At 36.4% G+C, this 19,061-nt stretch overlaps 1 protein-coding gene across 2 annotated transcripts in view; it reads right to left on the bottom strand.

The window, feature by feature from the left end:
- The window catches only part of LOC138712024 (fibrillin-2-like), a 603,403-nt gene that overhangs the window by 150,798 nt on the left and 433,544 nt on the right, over positions 1-19,061 (bottom strand). For both annotated transcript variants that reach the window (XM_069843407.1, XM_069843408.1), the window contains exon 3: positions 17,523-17,648. In XM_069843407.1, the coding sequence (XP_069699508.1) occupies positions 17,523-17,648 (126 nt within the window). The remainder of the gene's footprint in view (positions 1-17,522; positions 17,649-19,061) is intronic.

Raw genomic sequence — 19,061 nt, 5'->3', positions numbered from 1 at the left:
GGTAGAACGGAGAAAAATTCTGTTTGGTAATGAGTGCACCTCTGTACATAGTGCGTTGGACATTGTGCCGCTGTCACATAATTATTCTGTGACACAGTACATGAGGGTAGGCCACCAAAGGGGAAACAGAGAGGTAGAACTTAAACTGAGAAGATACAATGCGGCATCGGAACTAGAATCCGGTGTGGCTTAGTGGATAAAGCGACAGCACGTAGAGCTGAAAACCCGGGTTCGAATCCCGGTGCTGGAGAGAATTTTTCTCCGTCTACCCATTCTTTATCCTAGTTAATGCTATATTAAAACGGAAATACGTAATCGATCGAAACATCATAGAACCAGAATGTTCTAGTAGTAACTATGATGATATATTATTATTTGATGATGATGATAGCCAATATTTATTCATCCATCATATATAGATTTGTTAGGTAGATTTGTTACAGTTATTCTATATTAATCCAGATCTGCCTTACTTTACAATTTTATTCGTCTATGCCAAGTCTTACATTACCCTAAAAACTAGTTCAATAGTACTTTTTTTATTAACATAACACATTCAATTAGCTACTATCTAAACACAACCCCTCTCCTAAAAATATCAATATACCATACCCCCTATTCTCTTAGCAGGAAAAAAACGCACACACACACACGCACACAAAAAGCCTGATTGCGATTTTTGTACTGTATGGTACAGATATATTAGTAAACATAAGCTAAACCAGAGAGTTGGTTTGCTTTCTCAAGAATAAAGTGGACTGTAGTTTGGAATACGATAAAAGGGCTAATTAAGACTCGATTGACTAGGTTGAAAGTTGAGGGAAAATCGTCAAATTGGTGACACTGCCATTACAATGAGCTATTATAGATATATAGTGCTTCATCTCAGATCTAAGAGATAACGAGAATGTGAAAGAGCCAGAAAATATGGAGAAAAAAGTAACACGTTAGTGTTTAGAGACAGAATTAAATAGCCCTAAACACTCATATATTGCTGTTTATGATGACGATTATGATGATGATGATGATGATGATGATGATGATAAGACACCCTATACATAGTTACATCAATCAATCTTCTTAATGTCTCCAGCTGTTTGCTGACAACATATAGTCCACTATACAGTAGTCCACTGTAGTCTATTCAGTTGTTTTTCACGAGAAATGAGGGGTATTTTGGTCGGTGTTCATTATAGATGCCTGATGCTAGTAGCCAGAGTTGGGGTGTAGTCAATATATACTGCAGGGCTGTGTCTTCTGTAACTGGTACTGATGATTTTAATTTACTTCTTTTGTGGTTTATGGATGGGCAGTATAGAAGAATGTGTTCCAGATCTTCATCATGATTATTACACCACAGACAAGTAGGATTATCAGAAATGTGAAATCGGTGTAGGTACAATTGAGTGACAATCTGACCTGTTCTGGCTCTTGTTAAAAATGTTTGAACATGCCTGGACAAGTTTTTGTACATTTCCAGGTCATTTGTAAAATTTTTCCTTTGTCAGAAGAGAGCCGATTGTTGATTCATAGGTTTGTAAAATGAGACTTTACTGAAGCAAAAGCATTGGATAGAGATATCACTTGAAGAGGTCTTGGTTGCAAATATGTTGCCTGTTTTGCAATGTTATCGACTTTCTCGATTCCAGGTATACCACAATGACTAGGTATCCATTGAAATGTTATTTCCTTTTGGAGTTCTTTTAGTTTACTTAGTTGTTTCTGAATTGGAATAATTCTATGTGCATATAGGTTTGGTACATATTTAGTTATATTAAATATAGCCTCCTTGGAGTCGGTAAGTATGCAAATAGATTTTTGAGAAATTTGAGTAACACACTGAAGAGCAGCATCAATAGCTAGCAATTCAGTGTCAAGAGTGGAGGAGGATGAACATGGTATGAAAAAACTTTCTTGATATTTTGGAATATAATACCCTGCTCCTGATGTCCCATTATTAGGATTTAGAGATCCATCTGTATAATTTTGAAGGTGATCCTTATATGTACTACAGAGTAGTACATATAAGAATATAACTTAAGAATGTATGGAGGATCATTTTTGGAATGATTTCCTGGAATTTGTATGCTATGTTCTGGAATCACCCATTTCCATGGAGGAATTTCGTTCACAACTGGAGTTTTAGCAATGAGTGTGTCTGTGATATAGATTGGTATTTCTTCTTTTTTTATTTTATAGAAATTACACAGGATATCATCTGACAGTTTGAAGAACATCTGAGATCTGGATGAGGCTTGAAATTTTAAATGTATTTTTAGAGCCTTTTGTAATATATAGTGTCTGAGTGGTTGAATATTACATTCAATTTCTAGGGCAACAGTTGACGTGGTTTTTGGTACTCCTAGGCATAATCTTAAGGCTGAGTTTTGAAGAAAAGACATTTTTTGTAGATGAGTTGCTGATGCTCCTCCCCATATTTCACATCCATAGGTCAATTTTGATCGCATATAAGCATTATAAAAGAAACGCATTGTCGTGATATCTGATCCCCATTTCCTATTAGCTATGATCTTCAAGAGATTTAAGCGTGGTAGACACTGCGAAGCAACATTGGTTAAATGTGTTTTCCATAAAAGTTTTTCATCAAAAATTAATCCTAGGATCTTAGGAGTTGGATTGTACTGAATTTCTTGATTATTCAAATAAAATACATAGTTACATAGGCCCTAATAAGTCATAAAATTTGTACAACACAATTAAAAATGTTATAATGACATAATATAATCCAGACATCACAACAGAGAATAGTCGCGATAGATGAAATATATCTTCGAAATCAATTGCTGATTTTTATTAAAAGTTCATAAGCATTGCTGAGGTATTTGAAAATACAAAATTAACTAGAAAGTACATATTCCAAGAATTAGATTCATACAGATCACTATATTTAAATTGTTAGATGATAAGGTATTGGAAGGAAGATAGCAGGATTCTTAACTTGAAAGTGATCGCAACGTGTCGTTAGTAACGGTGATGGATATTTATTGCTTTCCGGAATTTGCTTTTATGGCATATTAATGGCATGAGCAGCATTAAAAGACTACTTGACTAAGTCTGTAGAGCTTGATCCAGAAGGAAACAAAATATTTTTCTTAACATCGTAACATCCAGAACTATTAGGAACTATAACATCAGGTCAAAACTCCGATATATGAACAGAATAAATAACATAGAAATGGATAAACAATAAAGAGGCATAATCGATTCACAAGCCTTTTTCTTCTCAAATAAAGTTTAAATGATGAAAATCTTAAAATTATGCAATATTGTATTTACTGTTCTGTTTAAACGAAAATAACGTTCCTACGCATTATCTCTTAGCCTAGTTGCCTTGTTGGTGCCACCTGTAGGGTCCAGACCTATCTTCGGACAGTTGACTAAACAATAAAAAACAACAATAACGTTATGCAACCATTGAATGAATAGTGTTTGTTGGGTTGCCAGCAGCACTAGGCGAAATATTACTAAACTAAGTTCAAGATATTACTATGTTGTTTAGTCAATTGCTCGAAGACAGATTTGAACCTCATAAATGACAAAAATAAGGCATAACTCATGAGATTATTGTGATGTACCGAAGTACATATATTTCCGTGCAGGAATTCTGCATTATCATATGATGAAGAATGGGTGGAGCGGAGAAAAATTCTCTCTGCTCCATCCATCCTTCATCATATGATAATGCAGAATTCCTGCGCGGAAATATATGTGCTTCGGTACAGCACAATAATATGATACGCGTAAATAATCATTTAGTGATTTAAGACGGTGCTCATTCTGTCGGATCCCGGCCACTTAGTCACTCGTAATGAGTGCACCTCTGCACAAAATGTGTTGGACATTGCGCCACTGTCATACATCTGTGACATATTGCATGAGAGTTGGCCACTAAAGGGAAACTAAGAGGTGGAACTTAAACTGAGAGGATTCAATCCGGCATCGGAAATGGAATCTGGTGTGGCATAATGGATAAAGCGTCAGCTGAAAACCCGCGTTCGAGTCCCGGTGCCGGAGAGAATTTTTCTCTGTTCCACATTCTTCATCATAACTCATGAGGCAACTAAGGCAGGAGTTAATGGGGTAGGGTGGCCAGTTCTTTTCCCCTCCATTACATACACCGCTGACTAGTAACATACTGTATTAGGCTATACTAAACAGACTTCAGTCGTACACAAGCAATATTGTTCTTCCTCTGACAAATCGTCAAATGAGACGTACTACCTGATAATAGATTTACATATCAGCCAGAACCTCAAACAGAGTATAAGATATTATATGGAATTTGGAAAGCCTGTAATCCCATAAGGGCAACGGCCTCCTAAAGGAGTGTAGGTGTGAGCTGAAAGTCTAGTACACTTGGGGAGCCAGTCCAAGAGAGCTTACACTATACTTACAAACTAAACACATAAACAAACTATATAAGCTAAACACGTAAAACTATACAGACTAAACACAAATTATACAAACTAAACACCCACAAAAACTAAGTTCTAGTAAATACAAATACAATAATTCCGAAATTGATACTGAATTGTAAGTGTCGAAGCTGTGGAGTAACGGTTAGCACGTCTGACCGCGAGTGGGCTAGAGTTCAAATCCTGGTTGGGACAATTTACCTAGTTGGTGGTTTTTTCCGAAGGCTTCTCCCTACCCATTGAAGTAAAATTGCTGAGTAACTTTTGGCGTTGGACCTCGGACTCATTTCGTCATCATTAGTTCACATAATCATCATCATCCATACCACAGTCCGGGTTAAGTTCACGGTGCGACGTGCTGTACTTCTACAAGAGCGCGGCCGTTCAGCTACTAAACAGGAGTAGTAGGCAGCAATGTATACCTCTTCCGCATAAGATAAAAAAAAACCTTAAAGTAAAAGAGATATGGCCGACTATGAAAGGTGACGGTAAACCGGAACAGACGTTTCCGGACATCTGATATTATGATGATGATGGTGATGATTTTAAAATAGATGTCTATATAAAAGGAATAACTACTGAGCATTACTGATTTAACCGGATTTAATGGTAAGGTGTATCTTCAGAGTTTATTGTGTAACGGTTCATCACACCAACACACTAAGTTCCGTGTGCTATGTTTTTATTTTAGGTGGAGATATAAGGTTTTCAGGAATTTTATGTAAAACAGACATTATGCCATATTACATTATTATATTTAGTTGGTTATTTAACAACACTGTATAAACTATTTGGTTATTTAGTGTCAATAGAATTTATGATAGCGAGATGAGGCCGAAGATTCGCCATAGATTACTTGACATTCGCTTCATAGTTCAGGAAAACCTCAGAAAAACCCAACCAGGTAATCAGGCCAAATGGGAATCGAAACCACGCCCGAGAGCAACTCCGGATTAGCAGGCAAACGCGCTATCTCCTGAGTCACGTCGATGGCTACAGTAGTACAGTTTTTAGGTAAATCGATAACATTATTTTATTAAACCAAGGAAATGGTCAATATATGGAGTTGAATACTAAAAATAAAGTTTATATGCACTCTCAGGAACACACTCAAAATAAAAAAATGCAAAATCAATCTCACTTTAATCAGCGCAATTGCCTACTATACGAAAATATATACAAACTTTTCCTACATATGCTCATTGAATACAAGCATGCAATTGCAACACTTTCCGCAGTCAGATTGAGAGGCGAAGTTGACGTGCTTTGAGAAAACCGGGATCATAGTCGATTTATCCTTCATATATCTTAAAGAATAGAGGTAAAACTAAAGAAACCCATAGTAGAGAATATAGAAGAAAAGCAACTAAAGTGGTTCGGACATGTGTACAGAAAGACAGAGGGAAAGAAAGTTAAGCAGGTAATGGAGATGCGAGTGGAAGGAAGGATAGGAAGAGGTAGACCAAGATTTAAGTGGGAAAATAGGGGAGAGTTGTCTTATTTGTACCATTTTACACATTTTATTTTTTCTAATTTTAACTGACAAATGTTGAATCATTTCAATAGCGACATCTTAATTCCTGGTATGTTGGGAGGATTTTCATAAAAAGAAAAGTTTACTTCAAGTTAACATAAAGTCATGACGTTCAGTTTTCTAAATGTCTGCAATGAGTACAAATTAGGCAACTGGTTTCCTAAATTGTACCATTGGGTTCCTAAATTGTACCACATACATCAGGGCATCAAAGTTCTTGCTGTGGATGGTGAGTCCATCAAGCAACAGCATCCATTTGACAAACAATTCAGAGTTGATGTAGCCAGTTTCTGAAACTGTAATAATAATGACCGGTGGAGCACCAACAGACGGATCATCCTAATCATGGGAGGAACATTTTGACCAGATCCACTGGCACATCGTTGTATCACTCCTTTTTCTCCGCTCGATATCACACCCACTTCTTCCTTGCCTTTCCTCGCTACGATTTTCTGTGTCTTCTGTATTGTGGAGAAACCGCTTTCGTCCACATTGAAAATTCTCCTGGATTCCAATTTGTATCTTTCACTAATGTTTTCCAGCAGATCGAAGAATTCATAGACACGTTCCTTGTTGAACCCTTTCGCTCGAGCCTCTGTCTGCCTACACAATTTGGGATGCCTCTTCAGATAGGCTGTGCATAATACCATTTGTTGAATGCTTGGTCCTTTTCACGATTGAAATTAAGTGGCAGTCCATTTCTCTGAGCTATATCAAAAGAAAGTTTCCTAACATCTGTTGGAGTTAAACCAAATATCATTTATTCAAACTTTAGAATTTGATTTTCAAGTTCATTTTCAATTTCTGCCGAAAATACTGTGGTTCTTTCAAACGATTTCACATCTCCATTAGCAATTACGTTTTTGTTTTTCGCATGTTTTAGTATTGTAGGCTTAGGCACATTGTACATTCGGGCACATTCATTTATTCCATGATCGCCATTCATATATGCAGCAACAGCAAGATTTTTGCCATTCTGGAATTCATGTAAAATGCAATTATAATCTGTTACAAAGGAAGAAACTTCAACTTAAAAACGCCAGAACATGAAATGGGGAAATTATTCAATTAAATTCTAAATGCATAATTTATTGTGTTTATGCTATTTTTATGTCACAGTAATTTTTATTATTTATAATGGACGTTTGACATGACTATTTTAAATTCAGAATTGAATGTGTTTTATTTCCTAAAAATAAAAATTACAGTATTATATTCATATCGAAATGATAAGAAGTTAATAAATTACAATTGCTGATTGAAATTAATTATGTTTTTCTTCATACGTCACTATAATTTCAAACATTTAAAATGAAAGTTCCCTATATTGTACCGGTACATTATAGGAAACTAAAGCCGGTACAAAATACGCAACTTCACCATGTTTTCTTTGTTAAATTCTTGCTGCTTAACGGTTTCTAACAGAAGTCTGTACCTTAATGAGAATTACAATATATAAATGTAGTTTTAAATAATATATAGCATTGTGGACTTCCACTTACCTTTCGGAAGTAATTGTTTTAGCCAGGTAGTGCAAAAACTAGATTGAAACTACCTAAAACAAGTTTTTTTCACTGCACGTCAGCACAACACAACCCACAGGCTTCGTCTCTCATAAAATGGCATATTTGTAGCTGTAGTTCACAATGTTTGACGTAGATGACAACACTTATCAAGGAACTAATTTTCAAGACGGTGCGCGGTGGTAAAATTTAGGCAACGGTACACATTACGCAACTCTCCCCTACTATAGAGAAAATAGCACAACATCGTGGAAAGACAATGGTTGAAATAAAGAAAATGTGTAAAGATAGAGAAATTTGGAAGAGATAGACGGAGAGAGGTGAACCCGACGCCTAACAGCATCAGGGATTGGAAGAAGAAGAAGAAGAAGAAGAAGAAGAAGAAGAAGAATAAGAAGAAATCTTAAAGAATTTCGCCGGGATTGAAGCCTGGTCCCATAATATTATAGATGATATTAATTTGTCCCACAGAATTTATCGCTCCGGAACCGGGGATCGAACCCGGGTCCTTGATTCTACGTACCAAGCGCTCTGACCACTGAGCTACGCCGAATTCAATCCACAGCACCGGATCGAATTCTGCTCCTTCGATGTTTCCCTTTGTGGCCTGACTCCAAGTTAGGCAAATGTGTGTTAACGTATATATCCAATGTCAACTGCCATTATACTAGGAGCGCACTCAGCTGAGTGACTTGTTGGCCGGGAATCCGGTCAATATTACAGTAAATTCTGTAGGACAAATTAACATAATCTATAATATTCTCTTAGCTAGCAGTGCATAATAACTGCGGATTCCCGGCCAACAAGTCACTCAGCTGAGTGCGCTTCTAGTATAATGGCAGTTGACATTGGATATATATGTCAACACATACAGTAGGCTATATGCCTAACTTGGAGTCAGGCCACAAAGGGAAACATCGAAGGAGCAGAATTCGATCCGGTGCTGTTGTGGATTGAATTCGACGTAGCTCAGTGGTCAGAGCGCTTGGTACGTAGAACCAAGGACCCGGGTTCTATCCCCGGCGCCGGAGCGAATTTTTCTCCTTAAATATTAACTGGTCCCATAAGCTAAGAAGCCATCAGCTGGCTGACTATGGTTGAGTCAAAGTGGTTTGTAAGGTAAGCACATACATACATACATACATACATACATACATACATACATACATACATACATACATACATACATACATACATACATACATACATACATACATACATACATACATAATGTCTCATTTATCTTGACCACCCAAAATAACTTTGTACGCAAGCACCAAATGAAAAATTGTTTCAAACAAAAAATGTACAACTGAAAGGGACAAAGTTATTTTGGATGGTCAAGATAAATGAGACAGCCTATATATATATATATATATATATATATATATATATATATATATATATATATAGTAGCAATTATTATTATTATTCATTGACAGCTTCGACATACATTTTTTCCATGCTTGTCGTACGAAACGTTTCTATATTTGATTCAGCTGAATACTCAGACAAAGCTGAAGTATAAATTTCTCGCGTTTGAATAAGTAAAAATTCGTAACACGAAAGTTTCTTCGCTGGATATGGTTATTATTAAAAAAGTATATATGGCTGTCAGAGTTTAGCAGAATATTAATGTTCCACAGTTAAAGCTAGGATAATTGTGGTTTTCAGACCTGGGTGGTCCAGGAACAAAAAGATACTTTATGTGAAAGGGGCATACAGGAGAAAATCAGTGTTTAAAATAGTCACCCCTCCAATAATAACAAATAATTGAAAAGATAATTTGATTTAGTAGTAATTGCCGAATTATAAGATGGGATCTATACACCATGCATGATGAGAAAAGCCTTTTGATAACACAATATTTTACGAAGTACTGTACTGTAGACTATACTTTCATTTTAAAGTGGCGCACAAAACTGATTTGGAGATAGGCGGTTCTGCCTCTCAAGGCTAACCATAAATTCCGGAGATAATCTGGCAACTCTCAGGATGAGGGATGCTTCTTGCTTTTGCCCTACCCTTAGCGGAAATGGGAACAGGAATTTTCGAAGACATATGATTTTAACGCTTTATCTGAAGTTTAATTCCAAATTACGCTGTTTATTTGTGATATGGCGCGTCACATAAAGCACAGTATATGAGTATCATAATTCAGCGGCAAAGTGTTCCTGGGGATTAGAATAATTTAATAACTTCATCTGCTGCGAGGCTTGGAACAGACACAACTGCAGTCTTGTGCTCAGACCGTGAAAATGTTAACACTCCGCCTTTGCTTCTGTCTCTGAGTGGCGACTATTTTCTGGTTATTAACACTAACAATAAAGATCATAGTTCTCAAAGTAAGACCTGTATTTATGTAATATTTTCAATATTCAGCTTAGAATCAAACCATTCAATTTTATTATTCAAGAATTATGTGTCAAGCCCAATTTATTCATAACCAAAGATCGGAATTTGGCATAATGCCTTTTGAAATGTGTTAAACCTATCTTCATTTTGAAAGTAAATCTGTACGAATTATACCTTTGTCATTGAAACGTCACAGTTTTATGTTACCCCTTTCTGCCTTTTTTAATATAAATGCCTAATTTACAAAATAAATGATTTTCTGCCTTTATTTGATTATTTATCTATTATTTATTTATTTATTTATTTATTTATTTATTTATTTATTTATTATTAAAAATTGCGTACAGGTACAGTATATTTTAATTATTTATTTCTATAACCGCTACAATGAAAGAGACTTCACCGAATGTATACTATTGTCTTTCAGTCAGTTCATATTCTCTTTGCAACAATGAGTGCTGCCGTGCAAAGATGTATAACAGAAAGCGTTTTAATTATCGCTTGTGTTTATTTGACAAGGCAACAATGAGTGCGTGTCTAACGTTATTTTTAACGGTTATTTTTCTTTCAGTTTTCATTGCGACGTTGTTGTAGCTAGCTAAATATTTAATATCGCAACATAATAGTACAACCAAACACAAAAATGCACTTTCTGAGGCTACTGGGAAGATTTCTTTGCTTCCAACAGTAATTGCAACATCGAGTCGAAAATCTCAATTTGTATTCCACTTATGCAAAGCTTTTGTTGCTGCCGAAATCCCTTTGTGGAAAGTGCAAGGTTGTGGGTCTAGTGCAAGGTTTTTGTAATTGCCTTTTATTGCGTATTTTAGCTACTTATAATGCCTTTTTGCCTGCCTATTTTAGCTATTTATCATCCCTTTTTGCCTGCCTATTTTAATGATTCATAATGCTTAAACTTCCGGTCTCTGTTCATAACCTTAAAGTCATAATGTTGTGTATACCGGTATGTAACAAGAGGAATCCAAAAAGTAGAATACAGGAATCTGAATAGGAAATTATAGATATACAGTCTGATCCGTTTGGGTATGGATAATATTAATTTATTATTATAAAGCTATTATGATCGTGGGAAAAATTTCTTGCTGGTTATATTATGATTAAAAGATGGGAGTTTCCATATATGACAATCAACAATGCATAATCTGAAAGGGTAAATAAAAATCGTAGATGATTAAAATGACTACTACAAATCAACAGCGGGCACAATGTGTTCTTTGGTATGCTAAATTTGAGAGTTTTAAAATAGTTCGAAGGGAATTTCGACGTGAGTATGATGCCCATAATGTACCTAAATACGATTCCATAATGTTGTGGTATCGAACATTTGTAGAAACATGTTCTGTGTTAAAAAAAAAAAAAAAAACATGCAGGAGGTCGCAGCGAAACCCAGTACGAGAAGCAGCTGTCTCTTGGCTTGGTCCTCAAACTTCCCAGATCTAATCCCTCCTGATTTTTTCGTGTGGGGTTTTGTTAAAGACATTGTCTAGTCACAGAAACCCAGGAACATTGATGATCTGAGAGTAAAAATGATCAAGCTTTTCAACAAATAATCCCTCTTATGTTACAACGGACATGGGCTGAATTGCATCACCGTTATGAGTTGTGCAGGGTGCGCAATGGGGGTCATGTTGAGCCATGAGGAATCTCCCATCTTTAAGTGTTGTATGCACAAAATTTCAACAAATAAAGTTCAGTAGCAAATGTTTTACGGTGTTTTTATTTTAACCATACCCAAACGGATCACTCTGTACATTAATTATTGTAGCTGAAACAATTTCAACAAATACAGGATGATCCGTTTGGGAAGGTATAAAATAAAAACATGATAAAATGAGAACTGCTGGTATTTATTGTTAAATAATTTGTAACTACATGCATTCTATAAGAATGGGAGTTTTGTCCAAATTAGACCTCAATGTGCCCACTATTCCGAACACGACATAGTTAATATCTTGAGGCTCATTGTGGTCTAACATCTCAGGGGTATCTTTCTCAAAAGCTGAGAAATCTTTGCTCTGAGATCATGGATATCCCTGAATCGCTGTGCATACACATAATCTTCACGAAACTCCAGAGAAAGAAATCGGTTGGTGTTAGATCTGGCGGATTTAGAGGCCACATAATTGGCCCTCCTCGGCCACATCAGTTGTTACCAAATGTGTCATCCAGATAATCAAGGACGTCTGTTGCCCAATGAGGTGGTGCACCATCCTCTTGTTTTCCTGTTGCAGTTGTGGTTCGAAAAAGTATGGTCCTGATCGAACTGTTTCTTCTGCGAAGATAAACAGTCCATACAGATTATAGCGACTTACCGCGCACCAAACATTAATTTTAGAACTAGCCCATTCTAGTTCATATGAGACATGCGGATTTTCCTGTCTCCTTATCATTGCATTATGAGTATTCATTCGCCCACTGACATGGAAAACACATTTCGCTCGTTGCTGAATAATTTATTTTGTTTCTTATTCGGTAATAATGATGATACAAAACTCCCGTGCTTCAGTATCACATTGAAACTGAAATGAATTCGAATTATAAATGTTATAGTCATTTTATTTGATGTCTTTCCAAACGGATCAGACTGAAGTTTCAACAACTGAGCTACAGCAACTGCACTCAAACATTTACCACGCTATCCCGTAGTCCAAATATTTTTCACATATCAAAGATTATTTCAAAGCTTTTTTTTTTTGTTTGAAAATTTACTGGTTTCCACCATATTTAACCATCCTTTTCCCTTCAACACCCTGTGCGCCAGAGCTTTAAGAAAAGCGTCGTAGGAGTTAACAAGGGCGTAGGTAGATGCGCAATCAATTATATGTAATAGAAACATAAACATTACAACGAAGTGAAGACAAAAGACTAGAAGCATTTGAAATGTGGATATGGAGAAGGTTGAAGAGTGTGAAATGGACAGATAGAATAAGAAATGAAGCTGTGTTGGAAAGAATGGGTGAAGAAAGAATGGTGGAGAAACTGATCAGGAACAGAAAAGGGAATTGGTTGGGTCACTGGCTAAGAATTCAGGACGGAAGAAGACGTCAGACGATAGACGACATTAAGATATAAGGATTATATGCGGAAACAAAGAGGAAGACAGAAAATAAGAAAGAGTAGAGAATGCTGAGTTTGCAGTGAAAGATCTAACATGTATGTATATATGTATGTAGGCCTACGTACGTACGTATGTATGTATGTATGTATGTATGTATGTATGTATGTATGTATGTATGTATGTATGTATGTATGTATGTATGTATGTATTCATTCATTCATTATATTCCATAGATCTTACATGAGCAATGAAGCTTTAAGATGTGGAACAAGTCAAATTTTTACAATATTACAATTGCAATTTCTTACAAATTTTTACAATATTTACAATTTTTACAGTTTTACAATTTAGTAATTTTCTACAATTTTTACAATTTTCTGCAATTTTTTTACAATATTTTGGCGAGATGTAGTGAGATGAGGTGAGGTGAGGTCCGAGGATTCGCCAAAAGATTACCCGTATGTATGTATGTATGTATGTATGTATGTATGTATGTATGTATGTATGTATGTATGTATGTATGTATGTATGTATTTCTTATTTTATTGGGTTATTTTACGACGCTGTATCAACATCTAGGTTATTTAGCGTCTGAATTAAATGAGTCCGGGGTCCAACACCGATAGTTACCCAGCATTTGCTCTCGTATTGGGTTGAGGGAAAACCCCGGAAAAAACCTCAACCAGGTAACTTGCCCCGACCGGGATTCGAACCCGGGCCACCTGGTTTCGCGGCCAGACGCGTTGACAGTTGCTCCACAGATGTGGACTGTATGTACGTATGTATGTATGTATGTATGTATGTATGTATGTATGTATGTATGTATGTAAGTATGTATGTATGTATGTATGTTTGTATGTATGTGTGTATGTATGTATGTATGTTTTTCGCATATCAAAGTTTATTTCAAAGCAAAAGAAAATTTGGAAAATTCACTCGTTCTCCACTATATGAAAAACTATCCTGTTCCCTTAAGAGTTCTACAAGAACTCTGCCGCGACGAAACTTGGGGTCGCGAGCTGAGGTTGAGAACCTCTGCCACAGTAAGTGTGCGTAGTTCGCTTGCTGATCGCATGCCGTCATTGGCAATTAAAGCTCGCGATGGCGGAAGTGCGGTGCAGGGCGTGCAGCGGTTAGGAAGTGATGGGTGCGGTGGCAGAGTTCAGGTCTCTGCGAGTAATTAATCAAAACCCGAGCTGAGCGGAAATCTTTCATATTGTTACGAGAACGCTCTTGGCATGCCTGACCCACGACCTACATGTTGTTCCGAGCAGTGATCTCGACAGGAGGCTGCGAGGACACGCCTCTGTGCTACCCACAGCTGATATTGCCTGCTGAGTTCGATCTGTTTTTATGAAAGTGGACAGACTTCGCAATATCCAAGTCATACTTAACTGAAGATTTTCAGGACTTAGGGCTGATTTCACCAATCTTGTCCAACTTTAATAACACTTTAAATGTACTTCAAACATTAGATAAAGGATCCAAACATTTCATCAACACCATTTGTTCTTTAAACTGTATTTATCTTAATTGGTCAATATTTGGTCATTTAAATTCTTAAAGTTGCTTTAAGAAGAGACATATGAACAGTCCACTGCAAGAATGATGGATGTCACTTTCTTGTCGAAAATGAACCAAGACTGTCAATGCATAGCTTAAGACATATAGAATATACATAGAGAGTTATATGGCATTAACACTGATAGTCATTGTCCAGTAATGATCGGAAAATCTCAGTTAAGCTTTGAGCGCTAAACATTTCAAACTTTCAATTGCTTCTCCTGCAAAATGTATTCCAGATGACATCCATCATTCTTACAGTGGACTCTTCATATGTCCAATGCACTGCTTTCTTTCGTTATGATAATATATATATATATATATATATATATTTTTTTTTCCTAAAGTGCTTATACTGTAATGTGGCATATATTTTGAATGGTTCAAGATAAATAAATAATTTAGTATATATTTGTAGAAATAAAGCAGTGTTGGAAAGAGTGGGTGAAGAAAGAATAATGCTGAAACTGGTCAGGAACCGAAAAAGGAATTAGTTGGGCCACTGACTGAGAAGGAACTGCAGGCTACTGAAGGATACACTGTTAGGAATGGTGAAAGGGAGATGAGTTCGGGACAGAAGAATATATCAGATGATAGACGTCATTAAGATATATGGATCATATGCGGAGACTAAAAGGAAGGCAGAAAGTAGGAAAGATTGGAGAACGCTGGGTTTGCAGTGAAAGACCTGCTCTTGGGCAGAACACTTATGTATGTATTTATATATACACTGGCGGACTAAAAAATGGGACATTTGAATTTTACTTTGTATTTAATGTCGCCAATGTGTTTTAAATGATGATTAATTTAATTATACGATTATAAACGTAACACGGACTGAAAACGAAAATGATTATGACTTCATACCACCAACAATTACGAACAATGACATCAAAATCTAGATTGAACAAAATTTTGCTTATGCACAGTGTTGTTGGTAATTGTTGGTGTCATGAAGTCATGTTCATTTAGTTTTTTTTGTATAGTAAGATTATAATCTTATTAATCATCATTTAAAACATATTGGTGACCTACTAAATACATTTACAAAGTAAAATTCAAGTGTCCCAAATTTTTGACCGGAGTGTATTTGTATATTTTTGGGATAAAATAATTATAATCGATTGAAAATAACAATTCCAGTTTGCAACATAGCCACATGTTTAAACTTTGATTTGGAATCTCAGTGAAGTCTTTGAGCAATTGGAAGTCTACATTTTGTCCGTCGAAAGGATAATAAATGTCGGAAAGTGTTAAATAGGAGAAAACAGACACTGAAGATGGAGTAAGGTATAGAAAGTATAGTGGCGCTTATATTATAAATGCCGAAATAATAATGAAATTACTGAGATAATGGGTACAAGTTACAGTATATGTTTTTTTAAAACTAGAAGAAATGAGCTTCCAGATGAGACAAAAACATTATTTACCATTTTTTTAAGAAATCTGACATTTGTAGAGTCGATGCATACCTTAAGAGGATTTCAGCGCTAGTCACATCCTTTAGCCAAATAGGATACGCAGATACAAGGCTTCAAATCACCCAATATGACTGGCTTTTTGAGGACTGAACTCGGAATGGATCCTCGTACTTAGTCCCAGAATGGCCCATTATGATCCCTATATGCGATAATTGTTGCAGTCCGACAGACGGTCTACTTGGCATTTGTGAATCCCATGTTGACAGGAGGGTCATCCTGTCTCAGTCCTGACAAAGCCAAGTCATATTCCAGACGAGTATCTGATAAGTTTCAGGATCCGAAGCCTCAAGATCTGAAGTTTTATATCAGTATCTGAGACCCGTACTATTCACTCAAGCCTATTTCTAACTATTGCAGATGATAGATCCAATGAGGCAGTGTTGGCTGGCATGAAATAGGGAAACAGGAGTAACTCTGCTTTGTCCACTACAAATTCCATTATGACCATACTGGGGATCGAACCGAGGCCGCTCGGATGAAAGACCAGTGCGCAACTCTCAATGTAAAAGGATGTCAGATACAGAGATATAAAAAGTGGTCAAATGCATCGAATTCTGCAGCAAAAATGCAGAATCAAATAAAACGTTAGAAATTCTGGTCAAAGGCGTCAAATAGCCTGCCAGAAAAGAATGACATATTATGGAATGGTAACAATTTATTGTGGCGACAGACATCTAATCCTGCAGCCAATAAGGAACTTTTTTTTTACAAAAGAGGGACGCGGAGGCTTCAACTGCAGGCTATTGTGCTCACCACTCCTGTTCTGTGAATGATACTTGTAGCCGAATAACAGCACTCTTGGACAAGTACAGCACGCCGCATCGTGAACTTAATCCGGGCTATGGTATGGATATGATGATGCTGATGATGGTGACGATGATGATGATGATGATGATGATGATGATGTGTGAATTAATGACGGCGAAACGTTTGATAAAACTGGTAAAAATTTTTGGCGAAAAATTTCAAATAACCAAACAGAAAAAGAAATGTTAGGTAAAATAACAATTAATATTGTAGTTAAAGGCGCCAGATAAAATGGCAAAAATTATATTAAATGACATTAAATCATTTAGCAAAACATGGGACTTAAGATAAAACTGTAACAATTGTAATGATATATTGAATTGTACCAATTGTGTTAAGCCTTGGTTTTTCTGAACCGACGCATGCGACATGTGAGGTGCGAGGCCCGCCTCGCATAAATCCGGACTACACGAGACATAGTGAGTGGTTTCTATAACTGCGAGATGCGAGGTCTACGTACGTCGCAGCCATAGAAACTACTCACTATCTCTCGTGTAGTCCGGATTTGTGCGAGGCGGGCCTCGCACGTCGCATGCGTCGGTTCAGAAAAACCAAGGCTTTAAAGGGTGTAACATACCTCAGCCACACAGGTAATATTAGATGAAATTCTAACAATAAAATTGTCACGAAAGAAACTAAATACCGGATAATAAGAGCGTGTTCATCTTGTTCTAACGTAAGTTCTAAATATCAAACGACAAAACAGCAACATTCCACGCAGAATAAGAGTCTTCAGAAACTTACCTGGGCGCTGTTGTTGGGAGGACGACGACGTCGTCGGTGGGCAGGAGGAGGAAACGATGCCGCCATCACAGAGGCAAATGTTGGGTTTGATACAGCGTCCAGCGTTGCACGACCGCGAGCACACAGCTGCGGAAAAGAAACAGCGTGTCAATATGTACACATGACATGGAAAACAAATGCAGGATTATTCACAAATTATTCTTGATCTCTCTATCCTATCTCAGTCAACGGAGTACTTTTCACAGTAGGGGACGTAACTGGCGCAGAATACATCTTTTTCCGCACTGAATAGGCTACTCTTTACCTTTTCGTGTGGACTTCATCGCTGTCCCGCAACTCCGGTCTCATACCTATACATTTTTTGTCATGGTTTCCTTAAGTTTACTTCTGACAGCTTTATCAAATGCTGTCACATAATCTATAAAAGCAATAAAAATTTTTTATTAAATTTTTATGATTTTATAGTAGTTAACTTACTGATAATGTGAAATTTATGAATAATTTTACTTTTCTAAAATCCGTTCTGTTTTCTCAGAGGAGAACTTGTTACATTTTATTAAATACAGAGTTAGTGCATTTATTTTGTAGAAAATATTGAATGAAATTCTCTCTCTATAATTAAAAAAAATGTTTATAATGCTTTCCTGCTTTCTTTCATTGTGATAAATCAAAATACAGTAGAACCTCTATTATCCGTGGTAATGAAGGGGGTGAGCTGAACGGTTAATCGAAAAAATCGGATAATCTATACCATACAATTTTTTCGTAAATTTAGTGAATAATACACTTCGGTAATTTCCTCTATGGCCTTTGAATTTAACACGCTAGGTAGTGGATCACAAGTTCACTAATTTAAATCTCATTGTCAACGACGGGTTTTTAAGGAGCAAAGAAACTCTTTGTAATGGCTGCCTGTGGAAAGATATGAATAGTAGAGGTCTCGTGTTGTAGATTTACATACTTTATACACTCCAAACTCATATCTTGTTGCCAGATGAGCCACAGTTTCTCTTCCCTCCAAATCAATCAATTATTTACACTTTTTTTCCGATACTTAGCACAACAAGATTTCTTTTGACACCAGTAGAAGATATTTCATGTATAAATTATACAGTATCACAATTCGATCAGTAGACATACTGTGTAAGGAAAAAGGCTTGTAATAACACTCTCTAGAAAAACAAAATAATATGCTAATACAATGTACAGTAGTGGAAAAAAAAAAAAAAACCGGACCGACCATTGTAGCTGATTTCAGAGCCCTGTTCACTCCAGAGCATGATAGACTGGTAACTAAAACTTTCGTTGTTCGAATTCTGCTTGGGAAGGAAACTTTTTTTTGTTACTTATTCAAATTTATTCCTAATACTTTTCGATTGCAGCGATATTTTACTACTTACTTAACTTATTATTCCCAGAACATGAATTTTACTAGCAGTCGAAAAGTATTGGGAATAAATTTGAATAAGGAACAAAAAAAAATTTCCTTCCCAAGAAGGATTCGAACCGCGAAAGTCTATCGTGCTCTGAAGTGAACAA

This window comes from Periplaneta americana, chromosome 13 (genome assembly GCF_040183065.1).
Source record: "Periplaneta americana isolate PAMFEO1 chromosome 13, P.americana_PAMFEO1_priV1, whole genome shotgun sequence".
Classification (NCBI taxonomy): Eukaryota; Metazoa; Arthropoda; class Insecta; order Blattodea; family Blattidae; genus Periplaneta; species Periplaneta americana.
The sequence above is the reverse complement of the archived record's forward strand: the minus strand, read 5'-3'. Positions and strand labels throughout refer to the sequence as shown.